General features: G+C 47.1%; 1 protein-coding gene across 8 annotated transcripts in view; it reads right to left on the bottom strand.

Moving 5' to 3' along the window:
- Nucleotides 1–1230: 1230 nt before the first annotated feature.
- LOC140208384 (uncharacterized) overlaps nucleotides 1231–18114 on the bottom strand; it is a 39114-nt gene continuing 22230 nt past the window's right edge. For 5 of the 8 annotated variants that reach the window (XM_072277034.1, XM_072277037.1, XM_072277033.1 and 2 more), the window contains 21 exons: nucleotides 17230–17396; nucleotides 11458–11629; nucleotides 11294–11359; nucleotides 8722–9079; nucleotides 7336–7422; nucleotides 7011–7181; nucleotides 6686–6856; nucleotides 6360–6530; nucleotides 6032–6202; nucleotides 5715–5885; nucleotides 5389–5559; nucleotides 5063–5233; nucleotides 4737–4907; nucleotides 4411–4581; nucleotides 4083–4253; nucleotides 3757–3927; nucleotides 3440–3610; nucleotides 3114–3284; nucleotides 2800–2970; nucleotides 2150–2644; nucleotides 1231–2003 (listed from right to left, as the gene is read on the bottom strand). In XM_072277034.1, coding sequence (XP_072133135.1) covers nucleotides 1916–2003; nucleotides 2150–2644; nucleotides 2800–2970; nucleotides 3114–3284; nucleotides 3440–3610; nucleotides 3757–3927; nucleotides 4083–4253; nucleotides 4411–4581; nucleotides 4737–4907; nucleotides 5063–5233; nucleotides 5389–5559; nucleotides 5715–5885; nucleotides 6032–6202; nucleotides 6360–6530; nucleotides 6686–6856; nucleotides 7011–7181; nucleotides 7336–7422; nucleotides 8722–9079; nucleotides 11294–11359; nucleotides 11458–11629; nucleotides 17230–17396 — 3827 coding nt within the window. In that variant the 3' untranslated portion in view covers nucleotides 1231–1915. The remainder of the gene's footprint in view (nucleotides 2004–2149; nucleotides 2645–2799; nucleotides 2971–3113; nucleotides 3285–3439; nucleotides 3611–3756; nucleotides 3928–4082; nucleotides 4254–4410; nucleotides 4582–4736; nucleotides 4908–5062; nucleotides 5234–5388; nucleotides 5560–5714; nucleotides 5886–6031; nucleotides 6203–6359; nucleotides 6531–6685; nucleotides 6857–7010; nucleotides 7182–7335; nucleotides 7423–8721; nucleotides 9080–11293; nucleotides 11360–11457; nucleotides 11630–17229; nucleotides 17397–18114) is intronic. The other 3 variants (XM_072277039.1, XM_072277038.1, XM_072277040.1) reach the window with 3 other exon arrangements.

The raw sequence follows: 18114 nt of genomic DNA on the forward strand, positions 1-18114 counted from the left end.
AAGGAGGGCGTTGTCCGAGGCCGGGGAGGCAGCCGCCCTTGCATAACTCCCCGAAGGCCCGCGACTCCCTGGAGACCGGTCCGGCATGCTGGCGCTCTTTCCAGTCCGAGAATCCTACAGCGGTGCCGGTTAGAAGTCCTGGAACGAGTCGAATAACTGGCCGGGAAAGTTTGCAGTCGACAGTTCCTCGCTGGCTCGGAGCCAGGAAAGGCTCCGTCGGACTTGTAGAGACCCAGGCCGGGAGAGGCCGAAACGTCCTTTCAGATGCTCCGGCACCGACACCGGACGAAAATCAGGAAAACAATGGAGGAGGAACGTTGCCCCGATGTCAATGGGGGAGGGGGGGGGCGACGACGGCGTTTGCCTCCAGTTTTGGAGCGAACCGGCTTCCTGGCGAATTGCCAGCGGCCGCAGCTGGGAGCTACGCAGTTAGCAGCCGCCAACAAACCCAGCCCAAACCGGCTGTAAAACTCCACATCGAGTTTCCACACTAGCGCCGTCACTCACTCAGTGGTCCAAGAGACTTTTAGAGCCACCTCCAAAGTATTCCACGAACTTTATCCAGTAGTTTTGCCTCGATTTCTCCCAGCTCAGTCAGCACAGCTCCACTCTGTGTCTGACCCCGGGAGTGTGTGATGGGACAGTGTGGAGAGAGATTCACTCTGTGTCTGACCCCGGGAGTGTGTGATGGGACGGTGTGGAGGGAGATTCACTCTGTGCCTGACCCCGGGAGTGTGTGATGGGACGGTGTGGTGAGAGATTCACTCTGTGTCTGACCCCGGGAATGTGTGATGGGACGGTGCGGAGGGAGATTCACTCTGTGTCTGACCCCGGGAGTGTGTGATGGGACAGTGCGGAGGGAGATTCACTCTGTGTCTGACCCCGGGAGTGTGTGATGTGATGATGTTGTGCAGGCTTCACCCTGTGCTCAACACCGGTATTCCATCCCTGATCCCTTTGATACTTGGGACCTCAGTGAAATCAGGTCTGACATTACAGTCGATTTTAACTGTCTGCGGGGGCAGTGAGCCAGGAAGGGGGTTGGGTGGAGATGAGATCCTGGGCACCCAGACTCTGCCAGTCCGACCTCCCTCAGCCTGGAGCTGAGACGCTGCTGTGTCAGTGTGAGGAGCTCCGACCCACTGTTGCAGTTCACCGGGTGCGAGGGGCAGCAGTAACCCCTGGTCGCTGTTTCTCCTTTAATGAGACCCAAGTCTAACACCAAGACAGGAAGGTACAGCGGTTTATTAATTTCATCATGACAAACGTAAATTAAACAATGTGTGAGCTGCTGACATGTGGGAATAAATAAACTGCTCCCGACTCACTCACAGTCACACACAACTAACTGACCGGCGACAACGAGTGACCGGTTGAATAATCAGTCACGTTTCTCACCGTCACTCTGCATCGAGGAACCGATGATTATAAAATCATACTTCAGTGCCGTGTCCCAGGTCGCTGCAGATCCATGGTCACTGCCGAGTTATTTGTCAATTTAACATCATTATAGCGGCCAGACTGTCGAATGCACCGTCCTCAGCAAAGGGAGCGAAAGGATTCTCTCCTGGGATAATTCCACCCCGGGACACCGGTGTCCCAGACTGAGTCCCGGCCCCCGGGCTCTTCCTGTCTGTGTAATTCCCCGGGGTCTCACGTGGGAGGGATCTCGAACCCGCACATCCGGCGGAAGCAGCGCCGCTGGACAGGAGGCGGAAATACGTCACTGCGGGAGCACCACGAATGACACACAGCACGAGACTACAGCCAGTTTCGTTAAAACCGTAGGGAATTACACCCGGCACGCGGCCATTAAAAGTAAGGGGAAGGTGGGGGGCGGGAGTTAAAGGGGAGGGCGGGGAATCGGCCAAACTGTCAGCATCCCGCGGGCGGGGATGTTCACACATTCAGATGTTCACACGGTCACGGTCAGTCCGGGTCTGGGTTCCCGCAGAGATCTCAGTTCCTTCTTCCCGGTCTCACTGAACAGATTGTACCCCAGCCTGAAACAGATGGGAGAATAAAGATGAAATAAACAGATTACACAACAGTGTCAGTAACAGGGGACAACACTCACAGACAAATATCACCGGAAAACCCGCGGATCCGCTGATATTTTATCACATTGAACATTAACACAAACACTCACCCAATCCGCTCCAGACTCCGGTGGGTCAGTATGAGACGGCGGAGAGCGGGGACAGATCCGTCTGTGAGCCTGTTCCATCTCAGGTCCAGCTCTGTCAGTGATGGGTGTGAACTGAGAGCGGAGTCGAGATCCTCGGCACCAGAATCTGTGAGACCGACACTCCACAGCCTAGAGATGAGAGAGAGTGAGAGTGAAGGACACAGAGAGACAGAAGACGGTAAAAATCCCCAGTGTTTATCAGTAACACAATTACTGATCACATTAATGTTCAGTGTCAGACACCCAGTGACTGTAAACACAATCTCCCACAGTCTGGTACTTAACGACAGCTTCTGTATTTTACACTCCGAGATCCTCAGAGCCTCAGACACCAGTTTCACTCCTGAATCTCCCAGTTTATTATCATTCAAACTCAGCTCTGTCAGTGATTGGTTTGTACTGAGAGTGGAGATGAGATCCTTGGCACCATTAGCAGTGAGACTGACATCATACAACCTGGAGATGAGAGAGAGTGAGGGTGAAGGACACAGAGAGACAGGAGACGGTACAAATCCCCAGTGTTTATTAGTAACACAATTACTGATCACATTAATGTTCAGTGTCAGACACCCAGTGACTGTAAGCACAATCTCCCACATTCTGCTACTGACCACAGTTTCTGTATTTTACACTCCAAATTCTTCAGAGCCGCAGACACCAGTTTCACTCCTGAATCTCCCAGTTTATTAGCACCCAGGTTCAGCTCCGTCAGTGATGGGTTCGATCTGAGAGCGGAGGCGAGATCCTCGGCACCAGAATCTGTGAGACCGACATCCCGCAGCCTGGAGAAGAGAGAGAATCAGGTTGAAGAACACAGAGGTACAGGAGACTGTACATATTCTCACTGTTAATCAATAATATTACTAATCATATTAATGTTCAGTGTCAAATATGCAGTGACAATCTCCCACTCTCTGGCATTTACCACAGTTTTTGGATTTTACAGTTCGCCTTCTTTAGAGCCGCAGTCACCAGTTTCACTCCTGAATCTCCCAGTTTATTATCATTCAGGTTCAGCTCCATCAATGATCGGTTTATACTGAGAGCGGAGGCGAGATCCTCGGCACCAGAATCTGTGAGACCGACATCATACAACCTGGAGATGAGAGAGAGTGAGAGTGAAGGACACAGAGAGACAGGAGACGGTACAAATCCCCAGTGTTTATCAGTAACACAATTACTGATCACATTAATGTTCAGTGTAAGACACCCAGTGACTGTAAACACAATCTCCCACAGTCTGCTACTTACCCCAGTTTCTGTATTTTACACTCCGGGTTCCTCAGAGCCTCAGACACCAGTTTAACTCCTGAATCTCCCAGTTTATTAGCACCCAGGTTCAGCTCCGTCAGTGATGGGTTCGAACTGAGAGCGGAGGCGAGATCCTCGGCACCACGATTTGTGAGACCGACATCCCGCAGCCTGGAGAAGAGAGAGAATCAGGTTGAAGAACACAGAGGGACAGGAGACTGTACATATTCACACTGTTAATCAATAATATAATTACTAATCATATTAATGTTCAGTATCAAATATGCAGTGACAATCTCCCACTCTCTGGCATTTACCACAGTTTTTGGATTTTACAGTTTGCCTTCTTTAGAGCCGCAGTCACCAGTTTCACTCCTGAATCTCCCAGTTTATTATCATTCAGGTTCAGCTCCATCAATGATCGGTTTGTACTGAGAGCGGAGGCGAGATCCTCGGCACCAGAATCTGTGAGACCGACATCCCTCAACCTGGAGATGAGAGAGAGTGAGAGTGAAGGACACAGAGAGACAGGAGACGGTACAGATCCCCACTGTTTATCAGTAACACAATTATTGATCACATTAATGTTCAGTGTCAGACACCCAGTGACTGTAAACACAATCTCCCACAGGCTGGTACTTACCCCAATTCCTGTAATTTACACCGTGATTTCTTCAGAACCGCAGACACCAGTTTCACTCCTGAATCTTCCAACTTATTATTATTCAGATTGAGCACCGTCAGTGAAGGGTTTCCTCCGAGAGCGGCGTTAAGATCTCCGGCACCAGAATCTGTGAGGCCGACATTCCACAGCCTGGAGATGAGAGAGAGTGGGGGTGAAGGACACAGCTAGAGACAGGAGATGGTGCAAATTCACAGTATGTATCAGTAAGATAATTACTCATCACATTAATGTTCAGTGTCAGACACCCAGTGACTGTAAACACAATCTCCCGCAGTCTGCTACTTACCACAGTTTCTGTATTTTACACTCCGAGTCCCTCAGAGCCGCAGACACCAGTTTCACTCCTGAATCTCCCAGGTTATTATCACTCAAACTCAGCTCTTTCAGTGATCGACTTTTACTGAGAGTAGAGATGAGGTCCTTGGCACCATTAGCAGTGAGACCGACATCAGAAAGCCTGGAGATGAGAGAGAGTGAGGGTGAAGGACACAGAGAGACAGGAGATGGTAAAAATCACCAGTGTTTATCAGTAACACAATTACTGATCACATTAATGTTCAGTGTCAGACACCCAGTGACTCTAAACACAATCTCCCACAGTCTGGTACTGACCACAGTTTCTGTATACAACACTTCGAATTCGTCAGAGCCGCAGACACCAGTTTCACTCCTGAATCTCCCAGTTCATTAGCACTCAGGTTCAGCTCTGTCAGTGATGGGTTTGTACTGAGAGCGGAGGCGAGATCCTCGGCACCAGAATCTGTGAGACCGACATTCCTCAGCCTGGAGATGAGAGAGAGTGAGGGTGAAGGACACAGATAGGCAGGAGACGGTACAAATCCCCAATGTTTATCAGTAACACAATTACTGATCACATTAATGTTTAGTGTCAGACATCCACTGACTGTAAAAACAATCTCCCACAGTCTGGTACTTACCACAGTTTCTGCATTTTACACTCCGAGATCCTCAGAGCCGCAGACACCAGTTTCACTCCTGAATCTTCCAGTTTATTATCATTCAAACTCAGCTCTTTCAGTGATCGATTTGTACTGAGAGTAGAGATGATCTCCTTGGCACCATTAGCAGTGAGACCGACATCATACAACCTGGAGATGAGAGAGAGTGAGGGTGAATGACACACAGAGACAGGAGACAGTACAAATCCCCAGTGTTTATCAGTGACAGAATTACTGATCACATTAATGTTCAGTGTCAGACACCCAGTGACTGTAAACACAATCTCCCACAGTCTGGTATTTACCACAGTTTCTGTATTTTACACTCCAGGTTCCTCAGAGCCGCAGACACCAGTTTCACTCCTGAATCTCCCAGTTTATTAGCACTCAGGTTCAGCTCCGTCAGTGATGGGTTTGTTCTGAGAGCGGAGACGAGATCCTGGGCACCAGAATCTGTGAGACCGACATTCCTCAGCCTGGAGATGAGAGAGAGTGAGGGTGAAGGACACAGAGAGACAGGAGATGGTACAAACCCCCAGTGTTTATCAGTAACACAATTACTGATCACATTAATGTTCAGTGTCAGACACCCAGTGACTGTAAACCCAATCTGCCACAGTCTGGTACTTACCACAGTTTCTTAATTTTACACTTCGAGTTCCTTAGAGCCTCAGACACCAGTTTCACTCCTGAATCTCCCAGTTTATTATCATTCAGGTTCAACTCCATCAGTGATGGGTTTGTACTGAGAGCGGAGGCGAGTTGCTCGACTCCAGAATCTGTGAGACCGACATCCCTCAACCTGGAAATGAAAGAGAGTGAGGGTGAAGGACACAGAGAGACAAGAGACTGTTCATATTCAAAATGTTAATCAACAACATAATTACTAATCACATTAATGTTCAGTATCAGAGACACAGTGACAATTCCCCACTGTCTGGTATTTACCACAGTTTCTGTATTTTACACTCCGCCTTCCTCAGAGCTGCAGATACCAGTTTCACTCCTGATTCTCCCAGCTGATTATCATTCAGGTTTAGCTCCATCAATGATCGGTTTGTACTGATAGCAGGGGAGAGATCCTTGGCACCAGAAACTGTGAGACCGACATTCCACAGCCTGAAGATGAGAGAGAGAGAGAGGGTGAAGGACACAGAGAGACAGGAGACGGTACAAATACCCGATGTTTATCAGTAACACAATTACTGATCACATTAATGTTCAGTGTCAGACACCCAGTGACTGTAAACACAATCCCCCACAGTCTGGTACTTACCACAGTTTCTGTATGTTACTCTCCGGGTTCTTCAGAGCCGCAGACACCAGTTTCACTCCTGAATCTCCCAGTTTATTATCATTCAAACTCAGCTCTTTCAGTGATTGATTTGTACTGAGAGTGGAGATGAGGTCCTTGGCACCATTAGCAGTGAGACCGACATCAGAAAGCCTGGAGATGAGAGAGAGTGAGGGTGAAGGACACAGAGAGACAGGAGATGGTACAAATCCCCAGTGTTTATCAGTAACACAATTACTGATCACATTAATGTTCAGTGTCAGACACCCAGTGACTGTAAACACAATCTCCTACAGTCCGGTACTTACCACAGTTTCTGTATTTTACACTCCGGGTTCCTCAGAGCCTCAGACACCGGTTTCACTCCTGAATCTCCCAGTTTGTTAGCACCCAGGTCCAGCTCCGTCAGTGATGGGTTTGTTCTGAGAGCGGAGATGAGATCCTTGGCACCAGAATCTGTGAGACCGACATTGTCTAGCCTGGAGATGAGAGTGAGTGAGGGTGAAGGACACAGAGAGACAGGAGACGGTACAAATCCCCAGTGTTTATCACTAACACAATTATGATCACATTAATGTTCAGTGTAAGACACCCAGTGACTGTAAGCACAATCTCCCACAGTCTGCTACTTACCCCAGTTTCTGTATTTTACACTCCGGGTTCCTCAGAGCCTCAGACACCGGTTTCACTCCTGAATCTCCCAGTTTGTTAGCACCCAGGTCCAGCTCCGTCAGTGATGGGTTTGTTCTGAGAGCGGAGATGAGATCCTTGGCACCAGAATCTGTGAGACCGACATTGTCTAGCCTGGAGATGAGAGTGAGTGAGGGTGAAGGACACAGAGAGACAGGAGACGGTACAAATCCCCAGTGTTTATCACTAACACAATTATGATCACATTAATGTTCAGTGTCTGACACCCAGTGACTGTAAACACAATCTCCCACAGTCTGCTACTTACCCCAGTTTCTGTATTTTACACTCCGGGTTCCTCAGAGCCGCAGACACCGGTTTCACTCCTGAATCTCCCAGTTCATTCCGCCCAAGGCTGAACACAAACAGACAAATTGATGAACAAAGTGATTCAAACCGCGGGCCTGAGGGAATTTCTCTCACTCGGATATTTGAGGAAACATTAAACCCTTCAGTAAATCACTGATCGGAGTTCCCGTCACTGTCAATGTCCCTCACTGCCCAGCTCCAGGGTATTCACCGAATGTCAGCAATTTAACCTGCTGGTGCGACCGTGTATTCTCCCCATATTCTGTGTCATTTCCCAATGGTTGGAAAAGTCTCCCTGACCTGAGAAGGTCGGAAGGGGCAGAGTTGGAAAATGAGAGTAAGTCCAACAGTGAGGAAGATTTGTTAATAGGAAAGTGTCGATGAGAGACTGTGTACGAGTCCCCACCTGAGCAAGGGGGGTGGAGAAGAGAGATCCAACAGGAGGATCGGAGATGGGGAAGAGAGATCCCACTGGAGAAAGGGGGCGGAGGAAGAGAGATCCCACAGGAAGAAGGGGGATGGGGATGAGCGATTTCTCAGGAGGAAGAGGAATGGGGAAGAGAGATCCCACAGGAGAGATCGGACAGGATGAACGGAGATGGAGAACAGAGATCCACAAGGCGATGAAGAGAGAAACCCAGGAACGGAAGGGGGATAGGGATGAGGGAGCCCGCAGGAGGAATAGGACGGGGAAGAGATCCCCAAGAAAGGAAGGGGAGTGGGGATTAGAGGTTCCACAAGAGGGTCTGAGGGGAAATGATTATCCTACAAGAAGAGAGGATGCAGTAATAGATTGTCCGGGAGGGGTGGGTCTGAACCGAGGATCATAATCGAGAGAGAAGATGTGTCCATTGGGTCTGGGTATCTGGTAGTGAGTAAAGTCACACAGGTGGACTGATGGTGATAGTCACACACGGGGAAGGGCAGGGGAGGGCAATCTCACAATGGTAATTCTTTCGCTCTCACAGGGAAAGTCTGCTGACGGTCTCTTGTCCCGACCGGGAAGCGGGTGTGAAGCTCTGACCCACCTGCTGCAGTCAGTGTAGGTCTGGGTGTCAGTAACAGTGAGAAGGAACATTGTGAATGGACGTGTCACAGGCAGTGAGAAACACGGCCATTTCTGTGATTTAATAACATTAAACTGATGACCGTTGTTCACTGATCTGATGAAGTCTCCAACATCCCTTCACAAGGAACCACAGAACCCTTCCGTCCTTGGGTAATTACTGACCGATCCTCTGGGCATTCACAATTTGACTTATTGCAGTTTCACCTGAATCCCCTTACATTGAAACAACACAATGGAACAGTTTCACAGTTCAGAGTGAGAGATAAATCAAGTTACCTCAACTCCTGGCACTTGTGCAGCCCGGGTCCCAGCCGCTGGATTCCTTCACACCGAATGTGGCAGCCCTCCAGGTTGAGGTATTTTATTGTATCACAGAGTCCAATGACATGATCCAGGACCGCGCAGTCAAACGGGGTCAGTGTCATTCCACTGAATGAAAGTTTTTTCACAGATCCCAGTGCGACCTCACGATTTTGAGACTCAAACAGGTAGCGTAATCTGTTCAGGAGGCTCCTTTTACCAGCTTCATTCCATGTGTTTCCACTCTGACGTTTAACTTCCTCCTTCACCCAGTCAATCACCTGGCAGGTTGTTTCATGAGGAAATGGACCCAGAAACTCCTCTCGGCCCTGAGCTGTCATTGGGGAGGAGAGACCAGCCACAAAATGAAGAAATACATGAAATTGACCATCTGTCATGTTATGGGATTCAGTGAGGAATTTCAGGATATCCCCGGGATGTGGATTCAGGAATTGTGCGACTGCAGCTACAAACTCTTGGATAGTGAGGTGTGGGAAAGTGTACAGATGAACAATGCATACTTTGCATATGTCTTCACCGCGCAGAGAGCTGTTGTCCGTGAATGCGGGCAGTAGGAGTGAGTGCCATTGCTATTACAAAAGAAAAAGTGCTCGGCATACTGAGAAGTCTTAAGGTGAGTAAGTTACCTGATCCAGATGGACTATGTCCCAAGTCCAAAGAGAGGCTGCTGGAGAGATAACGTATGCATCGGTCATTATCTTTCAACAATCACTTGATACTGGCATTGTCCCAGATGAGTGAAGGATTGCAAATGTCATTCCACTCTTTAAGAAGGAAGGACAAAGAAGGGAAATTATAGGCCAGTTAGCCAAACTTCAGTGGTTAGGAAAGTGTTGGTGTCGATTATTAAGGTTGAGGGTTCGAGGTACTTGGAGGCTAATGACAAAATAAGTCAAAGTCAGCGTGGTTTCTGTGAAGGACAGTCATACCTAACAAATCGAGGAGAAAACAAGCAGGCTGGACAAAGGAGAGTCAGTGGATGCCATTTACTTAGATTTTCAGAAGACATTTGATAAGTTGTCACATATGAGACTGCTGAACAAGGTAAAATCTTACGGTGTTGCAGGAATGATATTGGCATGTGTAGCGGAATGGCTGACAGGCAGCAGGCAGCAAGTGAAAATAAAAGGGTCTTTTTCTGTTTGGCTGCCGGTGACTGGTGGTTTTCCTCAGGGATCAGTATTGGGACTGCTACTTTTCACATTGTTTGCCGGGGATTTAGATAATGTAATTGATTGCATTGTGGCAAAGTTTCCGGGTTTCAAAAAGGTAGGTGGAGGGGTAAGTAGTGCTGAGAAAGCAATGTGATTGCAGCAGGACCTAGACAAATTGGAAGAGTGGGCAAAATAAAAGGTGGCAGATGGAATATAGTTTTGAGAAATGTATGATAATGTATATTGGTAAAAGGAACAATAGTGCAGACCATTATCCAAAATGGAAAGAGGGGTCAAACATCAGAGGTACAGAGGGACTTGGGAGTCCCCGAACTGTTAATTTACAGGTCGAATCTGTGGTAAGGAAAGCAAATGCAATGTTGGCATTTATTTCAAGGGGAATCGAATCTACAAGCAAGGAGACAATGCTGAGCATTTATAAGACTGCAGTCAGGTCTCACTTGGAGTTTATGGCCCTATATCTCAGAAAAGATGTGTTGTCATTGGAGAGAGACCAGAGCAGATACACGAGGATGATTTCGGGAATGAAGGGTGAACATCCGAGGAGCATTTTCGAAACTTTGGGCCTGTACTCACTGGACTTTAGAAGAATGCTGGGGGTGGGGGGGGGAGAGGATCTCCTTGAAAGGACCAGATAGAATGGAAATGGAGAGGATATTTCCTATGTTGGGGGTATCCAGAACTACAGGGCACAACCCGAAAGTTAATGGGTCATCCTTTAGAACATGTCAGGAGGATTCTTTATTTTTTAGCCAGGAAGTACCAAATCCATTGAATGCTCTGGCACAGACCGTGGGTACAGTTAAGACGAGGTTGATCGTTTCTTGATCGGTCAATGCATCAAAAGATATGGTGAGAAGGCAGTTGTATGGAGTTCAGTGGGATTTGGGATCAGCCATGGTGGAATGGCGGAGCAGACTGATGGGCTGAATGGCCGAATGCTGCTCCCATGTCTTGTGGTCTTGTGGAGGAATAACAACAAATCTCATCTCTACTTTGGAGCGGAGGTCTGAGATTTTCCTTGCTGAAGTTGGATGTTCCAATTGGAACAGTTTGGCTTCAGTTTGGTCAAATCTCCGGATATTTGGCGCTAGAGTAAGAGGAACGCTGAGGATTCCTCTCTGACCGACTGGATTGTTTGTTTATGAAACTCATACAGGTTTCTGGGTGCACAGTCCGAGACTTGGAAGGTGTCAGGTGTTGTGACGAATGCAAATGCTTTCCTGTGCTCCAGCCGCAGCAACAAACACCTGTCTCCCCATTTCTGATCGTCTCTAAACAGGCCTCTGAAGACAGGTATTCAGACACTCAGAGTGAAATCAAGACTTTGAGTTTTCCGCTTCATCGCTTACCTTCCAGGTCAGTAGGTGTTTCAGAAAAAGCACACACAATGTCCATGTAGGCGAACTGGCCGTCACCTGTTCAAACAGATTAACCTGCATGAAGTCTGGTCTGTGTAATACTGTAAATTCATCAGCATTTACATCTGTAACACACAGTGTATTGTTCACCGTACCACGTTCCCGTATTTCATTCAGTATTCTGCTCAGCTTCGGTAAAAGGAGATGTTGTTTCATAAAGGATTCCCACATCACCCTTCGGGCCCCGGAGCCCTTCTCCATTACCAGATCCAGGAGGAGTTTGGAAGCACCCGCTCGGTTTCCCTTCTCCGCCAGCTCAGTCACGCTCTGTAATGAACAATGGGGAATATATTGAGGAGCGGAGGGATGGGTACAGATCTGCTCGACACAGATCACTAAGAGACATTGAAGTGTTCATAGCGGGAGAAAGTTTTAAAAGAAACGAGCGGGGTCAGTCGAGACTTCCTGCACGCCACAGATTGAGGGGTAATTATCAGACTAGCAAGGTTTGAGCGGAGCAGACATAGTGTGAGTGAGCCAGAGATAGAGTGGGGAGTTGAGTCTTCGTGTCAGAGAGGGTTCAGTGAGGAGACTTCAGGTAGATTTTTAAAGAAGCGAGCAGGGGCAGTCACGACCTCCTGAATGCCACAGTTTGTGGGGCAATTATCCACTTGGCAAGGATTAATTGGAGCAGACATACTGTGAGTGAGCCAGAGATAGAGCAGGGTCTTGAGGCTTTGTGCCAGAGAGAGTTCAGAGAGGAGAGGCGGAGGCTGTTGGTAGATTTGGGGTAATATTTTACCTGTATTTTTCACAGAATGCCAGGCAGGGTAATGGGATGCTCTTCCTACAGGGTGCAGCAAGACAGGGAGACCTCTAGTGTCCCTGACAACTGCACCTTCAGGAATTTCATCCAGCTGCAGCTTCTTACACACTGTGCTCAGGAATTGGAGCTGCAGCTGGAGGAACCCAGGATCATTCAAGAGGCTGAGAGGTTGACTGACAAGTTATACGGGGAGGGAGCTATACCCAAGGGGCAGGACAGAGGTAACTGGGTGACTGTCAGGAGGGGGAAAGGAGACAGGCAGCCACTGTAGGAAACTGCTCTGTAACCGGTACACGGCTTTCTGTTTCGGGGTATGACCTAGCAGAGGAAAGTCATGGCGATTATACTTCTGGCACTGAATTTGGCTTTGTGACTCAGAAGGGGTGAGAAGAGTGAACTGAACTAACAGGGGCATTCAATGGCTAGTAGAACACACTGGAGATCCTGTTGATGAGAACAAGATTTCTGGATCATGTGTTTCCAAGGTCAGGGATATCTCCCATCCAGTCTAAAACTTTGTTAAGGGCAGGGTGAGCAGTCAGAAGTCGTGGTCCACGTCGGTACCAATGACAAGAGTAAGAAGTGTGATGAGGTCATGCAAAGTGAGTTCATGGAGTTCGAAGCTAAGCTAAAAGGCAGGTCCTCCAGTGTTGTGTTCTCAAGGGTACTACCCGTACCACGTGCTAGCCAGGCCTGAAATAGGGCGATCATACAGTTTACGTGTGGCTGATGAAATGGTGCATGACCGAGGGTTTGAGATGTTTGAATGATTGGGCTCTCTTCCAAGTAAGATTGGACCTGGACGGGGGTGATCATTTTGCACCCGAGCTGGAGGGGGACTGATACTCTTGCAGGATGGGTTGTTAGCGCTGCATGGGAAGGTGGAGGTGTTAAACTTGAGTTGCAGGGGGATGAAGAACCAGAGTGGATAATGGAGAGGTTGTGTGGGAAAGACGTTGTTAAGCCAACATAAAAAGTCAGGAATCTAAAGGATGAACATGGTGAAACTAATGTTCCGAGTTGTGTATTATTTCAATGCAAGGAGTACTGTAGGAAAGGCAGATGAGTTTAGAGCATTGACCAGCACATTGAATCTCAGCATTGTCACCATTAATATGATTGGGTTGGAGCTGGCGCAGGATTGGCCGCTCAGCATTCCAGGGTTCCGTTGCGTTCGACACGATTCGATAGAGCGGGAGGGATTACAGATGGAGGGGTGGAATAACTATTCAGAGAAGACGTCACTGCATTGCTCAGACAGGACAATCTGGATAGCTGGTGCAATGAGACTACATGGGTGAAACTACGGAATAAGAAAGGGATGACCACGTTAGTGGGATTATATTATAGAGCACCCAATAGTCAATGGGATTCAGAGGATCAAATATGTAGAGAGATCACAGAAACAAGAAACACGAGGTTCTGATGGTAGATAATTTTAACTTTCCATTTAGTGACTGGGAAACCCATATTTTAAAGGGCTGGATGGGATATTGTAGGTCAAATTGGTTCAAGGAAGTTTCCAGAATCAATATATTGAGATCACAACTGTAGACAGTACATACAAGAATCCTGTTAGGGAACAGCACAGGTGCAGGGGAACACTTTGGATCTGGTGATCATCATGCCATTAGTTTAAAGATCATTATGGAAAAGGATAGGTCTGGTCCTCGGGTTAAGATTCTAAATTGTAGAAAGGTCAATTATAATGGTATCAGCAGGGATCTGACGAAACTGGATTGGGACAGGTTGTTTTCTGGTACAGATGTGCTTGGTGAGTGTGAGGCCTCCATAACTGAAATTTTCAGAGTACAGAGTTCCAATGCATAAATGACCATAGATACAGAGTTTGAATGTTCCTGAGACAATAAAAGGTACGGGTAACATGTTTAGGGAAGCTTGGGTATTGAGAGCCATTGAGGCCCTGAGTGCATCTCAAGTACAGGCTCGAAGATCAAATGAGGTGCTTGATGGCTACAAGAAATTCAAGAGAAATACAAATGCTCTAGCAGACAAGGAAAAAGAGAACTTCAAACTCTTCATCGATTATTTTCGGAACAAAAGTATAGCAACGGACAAAATTGAAGTTCAGAATGGCATTTACGCGTGATGCTGAAAAGGTGGCGGGGGGGGATTTTAAATGCATTTTTTACATTTATATTTACACCGGAGACATACAGAGTCTTTACAGTGAGCCAAACAGCGGTGAGATCATGGACTCTATACAGAGGAGGGGGTGTTGCTGTCTTGAGGCAGATGGGGGGGGGGTAAATCCCCAGGGTTTTCCTTCACACCTTGTCTGAGGCGAGTGCAGAGATTGCAGGTGCACCAGTGACGATATTTAAAATGTTAGATGCGGAAGTATTGGAGGGTAGATAATGTTGTTCTGCTGTTTGAAAAGGAGGTAAGAAAAAGTTAGGGAATTACAGGTTGATGAGCCTAACACCAGTGGTGGTAAAGTTATTGGTAGGTATTCTAATGGACTGAATATGAGTACTTGGATGGACGAGGATTGATCAGGTATAGTGAACACTGATTTCTGCCTGGTAGATCCTACCTAACCAATCTTATATTTTCTCAACAAGTTCCCAAGCAAGTAATGAAAACAAGGAAGTAGATGTTGTCTGCATGGACTTCAGCAAGGCCTCTGACTCGATCCCTCATCGGAGCCTGGTCAGTAAGATGAAGTCGCTTGACATTCATGACATGGTAGTAAGTTAGTTTAGATATTGGATTCGTGAGAGAAGCTAAGGGAGGTAGTAGAGGTTTGCTTCTCAGACTTGAAGTCAATGACTAGTGGTGTGCTTCAGGTATCTGTGCTCGGTCTGGTGTTGTCTACCAACGCCCTGGATGATAATGTGGTAAACTGGGTCAGCAGATCTGGAGACGATACCAAGGTAGACACCAAGGTAATGAAGACACGACAGCACTAAGGCATTGAGTGGTAGTGCTAAGAGTGGCAGTAGAGGTTTGCTTCTCTGACTAGAGGTCTATGACTAGGGGTGTGCGGCAGCGATCTGTACTTGGTCTCATGCTGTCTGTCATATACATCAACGCTCTGGATGATAATGTGGTAAAGTGGGTCAGCAGATCTGTGGATGACACCAAGGTAGTGACAGCGAGGAAGGTTATCGGAGCTTGCAGCGGGACATGGGACAGCTAGAAAAAGGTGGAATGGAGATTGGGAGGTAGAATTTAAAGACACATGTGAGGTGTTGCACTTTTTGAGGACAAACCACGATAACACTAAGACATTGAGCTGTGCGGTAAAACTAAGGTATCAGGGAATTCAGATCCAAAATTTCTTGAAAGTGTTGTCGAAGTTAGATGGCGTTGTAAAGCTTTTAGGACATGGGCTTTCATAAATCAAAATATTGAATACAGAAGCTGGGATATATGTCTAAATTGATGTGTCAGAGGCTAATTTGTATACCTACTTCTCGGAAGGATATTAATAAGATTGAACTAGTGCAGGAAAAAAAATGCAGATTGTTGCCAGAACTTGAGGTCCTGAGATATAGGGAAAGTGTGAATACGGTAGGAGGTTATTCCACAGAGTGTAGGAGGACCAGGAGAGATGTGATGGAGGTGTACAAGTTTATAAAAGGTATAGAGAGAGTAAGTGCTGAAAGGCATTTACTACTGAGGTTGGGTGGGACTGGAATTAGACATGGGGTAACGATGACAGGTGAAAGGCAATATGAGGGGGAACTTGTTCACTCGGACGCCGCTGAGAACGTGGAACGTGCTGCCATCGGAATTAGTCGATGTACATTCAATTTGAACATTTACGATCAATTTGGGTAAATTCACCAATGGGGGAGTTATGGATGTCTCCAGTCCGGGTTCAGATCAATGGGACTAAACAGATAATAGGTCGGTGTGGTCCAGATGAGCGGAAGAGCCTGTTGCTATACTGTAGAGTTTGATGACTATGGCTAGGTCAAACTGTGACAGGATCACCGTTGATTTCCCCTGGGGTAATTGCCGGTGAACCGCAGCAGGTTCACACTTCACTGCCAGGCTCCATGAGGGGTCCAGTGTCAGCCTACAGCTGGGAATTGGCAGTGAGGAGCAGACAGCAAATTCACGACTAGTGCGCACGTGTGACAAACCAAAGCCAACTGGTGGTAATGTTGAGTAAGAAGTTTGGACTGAAATTGTCAACTGCCTCACGTGGAATGCAGTGTTCAGTGTGGTGTGTGTCTCTTCACTAAAATTCAGTCTGGGTGGCAATAGGTGAATGCATTCCAGTAGCACAAGGACCATTGGAAAGCTGTTTCTTTGTAATTCTGTGTGAGCGGTAGATGCTTGGAATATTTTCAGTGATAGTGATGTTGCACATCCCAGTGTTAACAGTATATGCTGTGGTAATAGATAGCGAAATCAAAGATTATGGAGATAAGGCAGGACCTGGATACTGATTATGGATGATCAGCCATGATCACAGTGAATGGTGGTGCTGGCTCGAAGGGCCGAGTGGCCTACTCCTGCACCTATTGTCTATTGTCTATTGTCTCTTGTCTATAATTTCAAACTCAAATTGGAAGAGTCACAATTAACAAAAGGTAACAGAACCATGAGGCATGTTGGGATATTGATCAAAAAAGGATCAGCAGTTCAAATGAGAGATGATAGTCAATGTTGCCTGGTCAATTGAAAATGGGGTTGAAGGTCGACTTGAGAAATGAGCTGAGAAATAAGTCACTATATATTTGAATTGTGGGAAACTCGTGGGTCATCAGAAGAACACAGATTGGTGAATGGCCATTAAGGTCGAACATTGGGAGCATGATGTGATGTCAGACGGAGTGGTGTAAAGTGGTTCTCTGTCCATTTCAATGTCCGTCAATTGTCATATTATTAAAGACACCTGTCAATCATTGTCTGTATCCTAACCTGTCCAAAAAATGAATGTGTTCAGAAAACTGACGAGAGGCTTGTATTGGTGAATAGGGTTTCCAGAGATGAAAACTCTTTCCTTGATGTTGACCACAAGCATTGCAGGATTTTCATAGCCCAGAGGTGCCAATGCACCGGTGCTGTCTGTCTGTGACAGATTCAGTAGAATCTATACTCAGTCTATGTTCCTTCCACTTACTTGATACTCTCGCCCGGTGAAGTGATCCTCGCGCATTAACATGGAGCCGACTCCCTCCACACCCTCCTCAATCGCCTGCTCCAGTCGCTTCATGTAGAATCCCGTCAACTGGTAGAGTTGGTGATCCTCACAATTTGACAGGAAGGCGGAGATTGCGGAGTTCAGATCTGTAGTCAGTCATGGAACATAAAATAGTAGATGTCTCATGCGAAGGCGGCCACGATGCCAATTTAAACCAATCCCATCTTCAGGAACGTGTCAATATCCCTCCGTTCCCGGCCTACTCATGAGTTCAAACACCTCTCAGATGCTGCTGGGTATCCGTTTTCAGTCCCCCTCCTCCCACCCCCAGGCTGCACATTCCAGGCACTGATCACTCTCTGCGGATAACATGCATCCTAAATCCCTTTTAAACTTTCCCCTCTAATCTTAAGTCTATTCCCTCTGGTATTTGTGGTGAAACTTGTCTGCACACTCTCCAGACCCTCCACATCATTCTCGTGATGTGCTTACCAGATTTCTGCACAATATTGAAATAGTCTCTTAAACAACGTTCATCCAGTTACATCCCAACTTTAACAAATACCTCAACTCGTCGTTATCACGTTACCAGTTGTGTTGCCACTTTCACGGAGCTATGCACATCCATCACAAGACCCGTCGTACATCAATCATATTACCGGTCCCAGCATTCACTGCGCACATCGCTCGCAAAGTTGACCTCCCAAAGTGCAACTTCTCACATTTGCCTGAATTAACTGTTCTTGGCGACTCTCTGTTCATATTTCTGATTGGATGCTGAACACTTTGACAACAGTCCCAAATTTACTCAACTCCGCCAACTCTGCAAGTCAACGAATCAGTCCACTTATGTGGTTTTACAAA

Source organism: Mobula birostris, chromosome 13 (genome assembly GCF_030028105.1).
Source record: "Mobula birostris isolate sMobBir1 chromosome 13, sMobBir1.hap1, whole genome shotgun sequence".
Lineage (NCBI taxonomy): Eukaryota > Metazoa > Chordata > Chondrichthyes > Myliobatiformes > Myliobatidae > Mobula > Mobula birostris.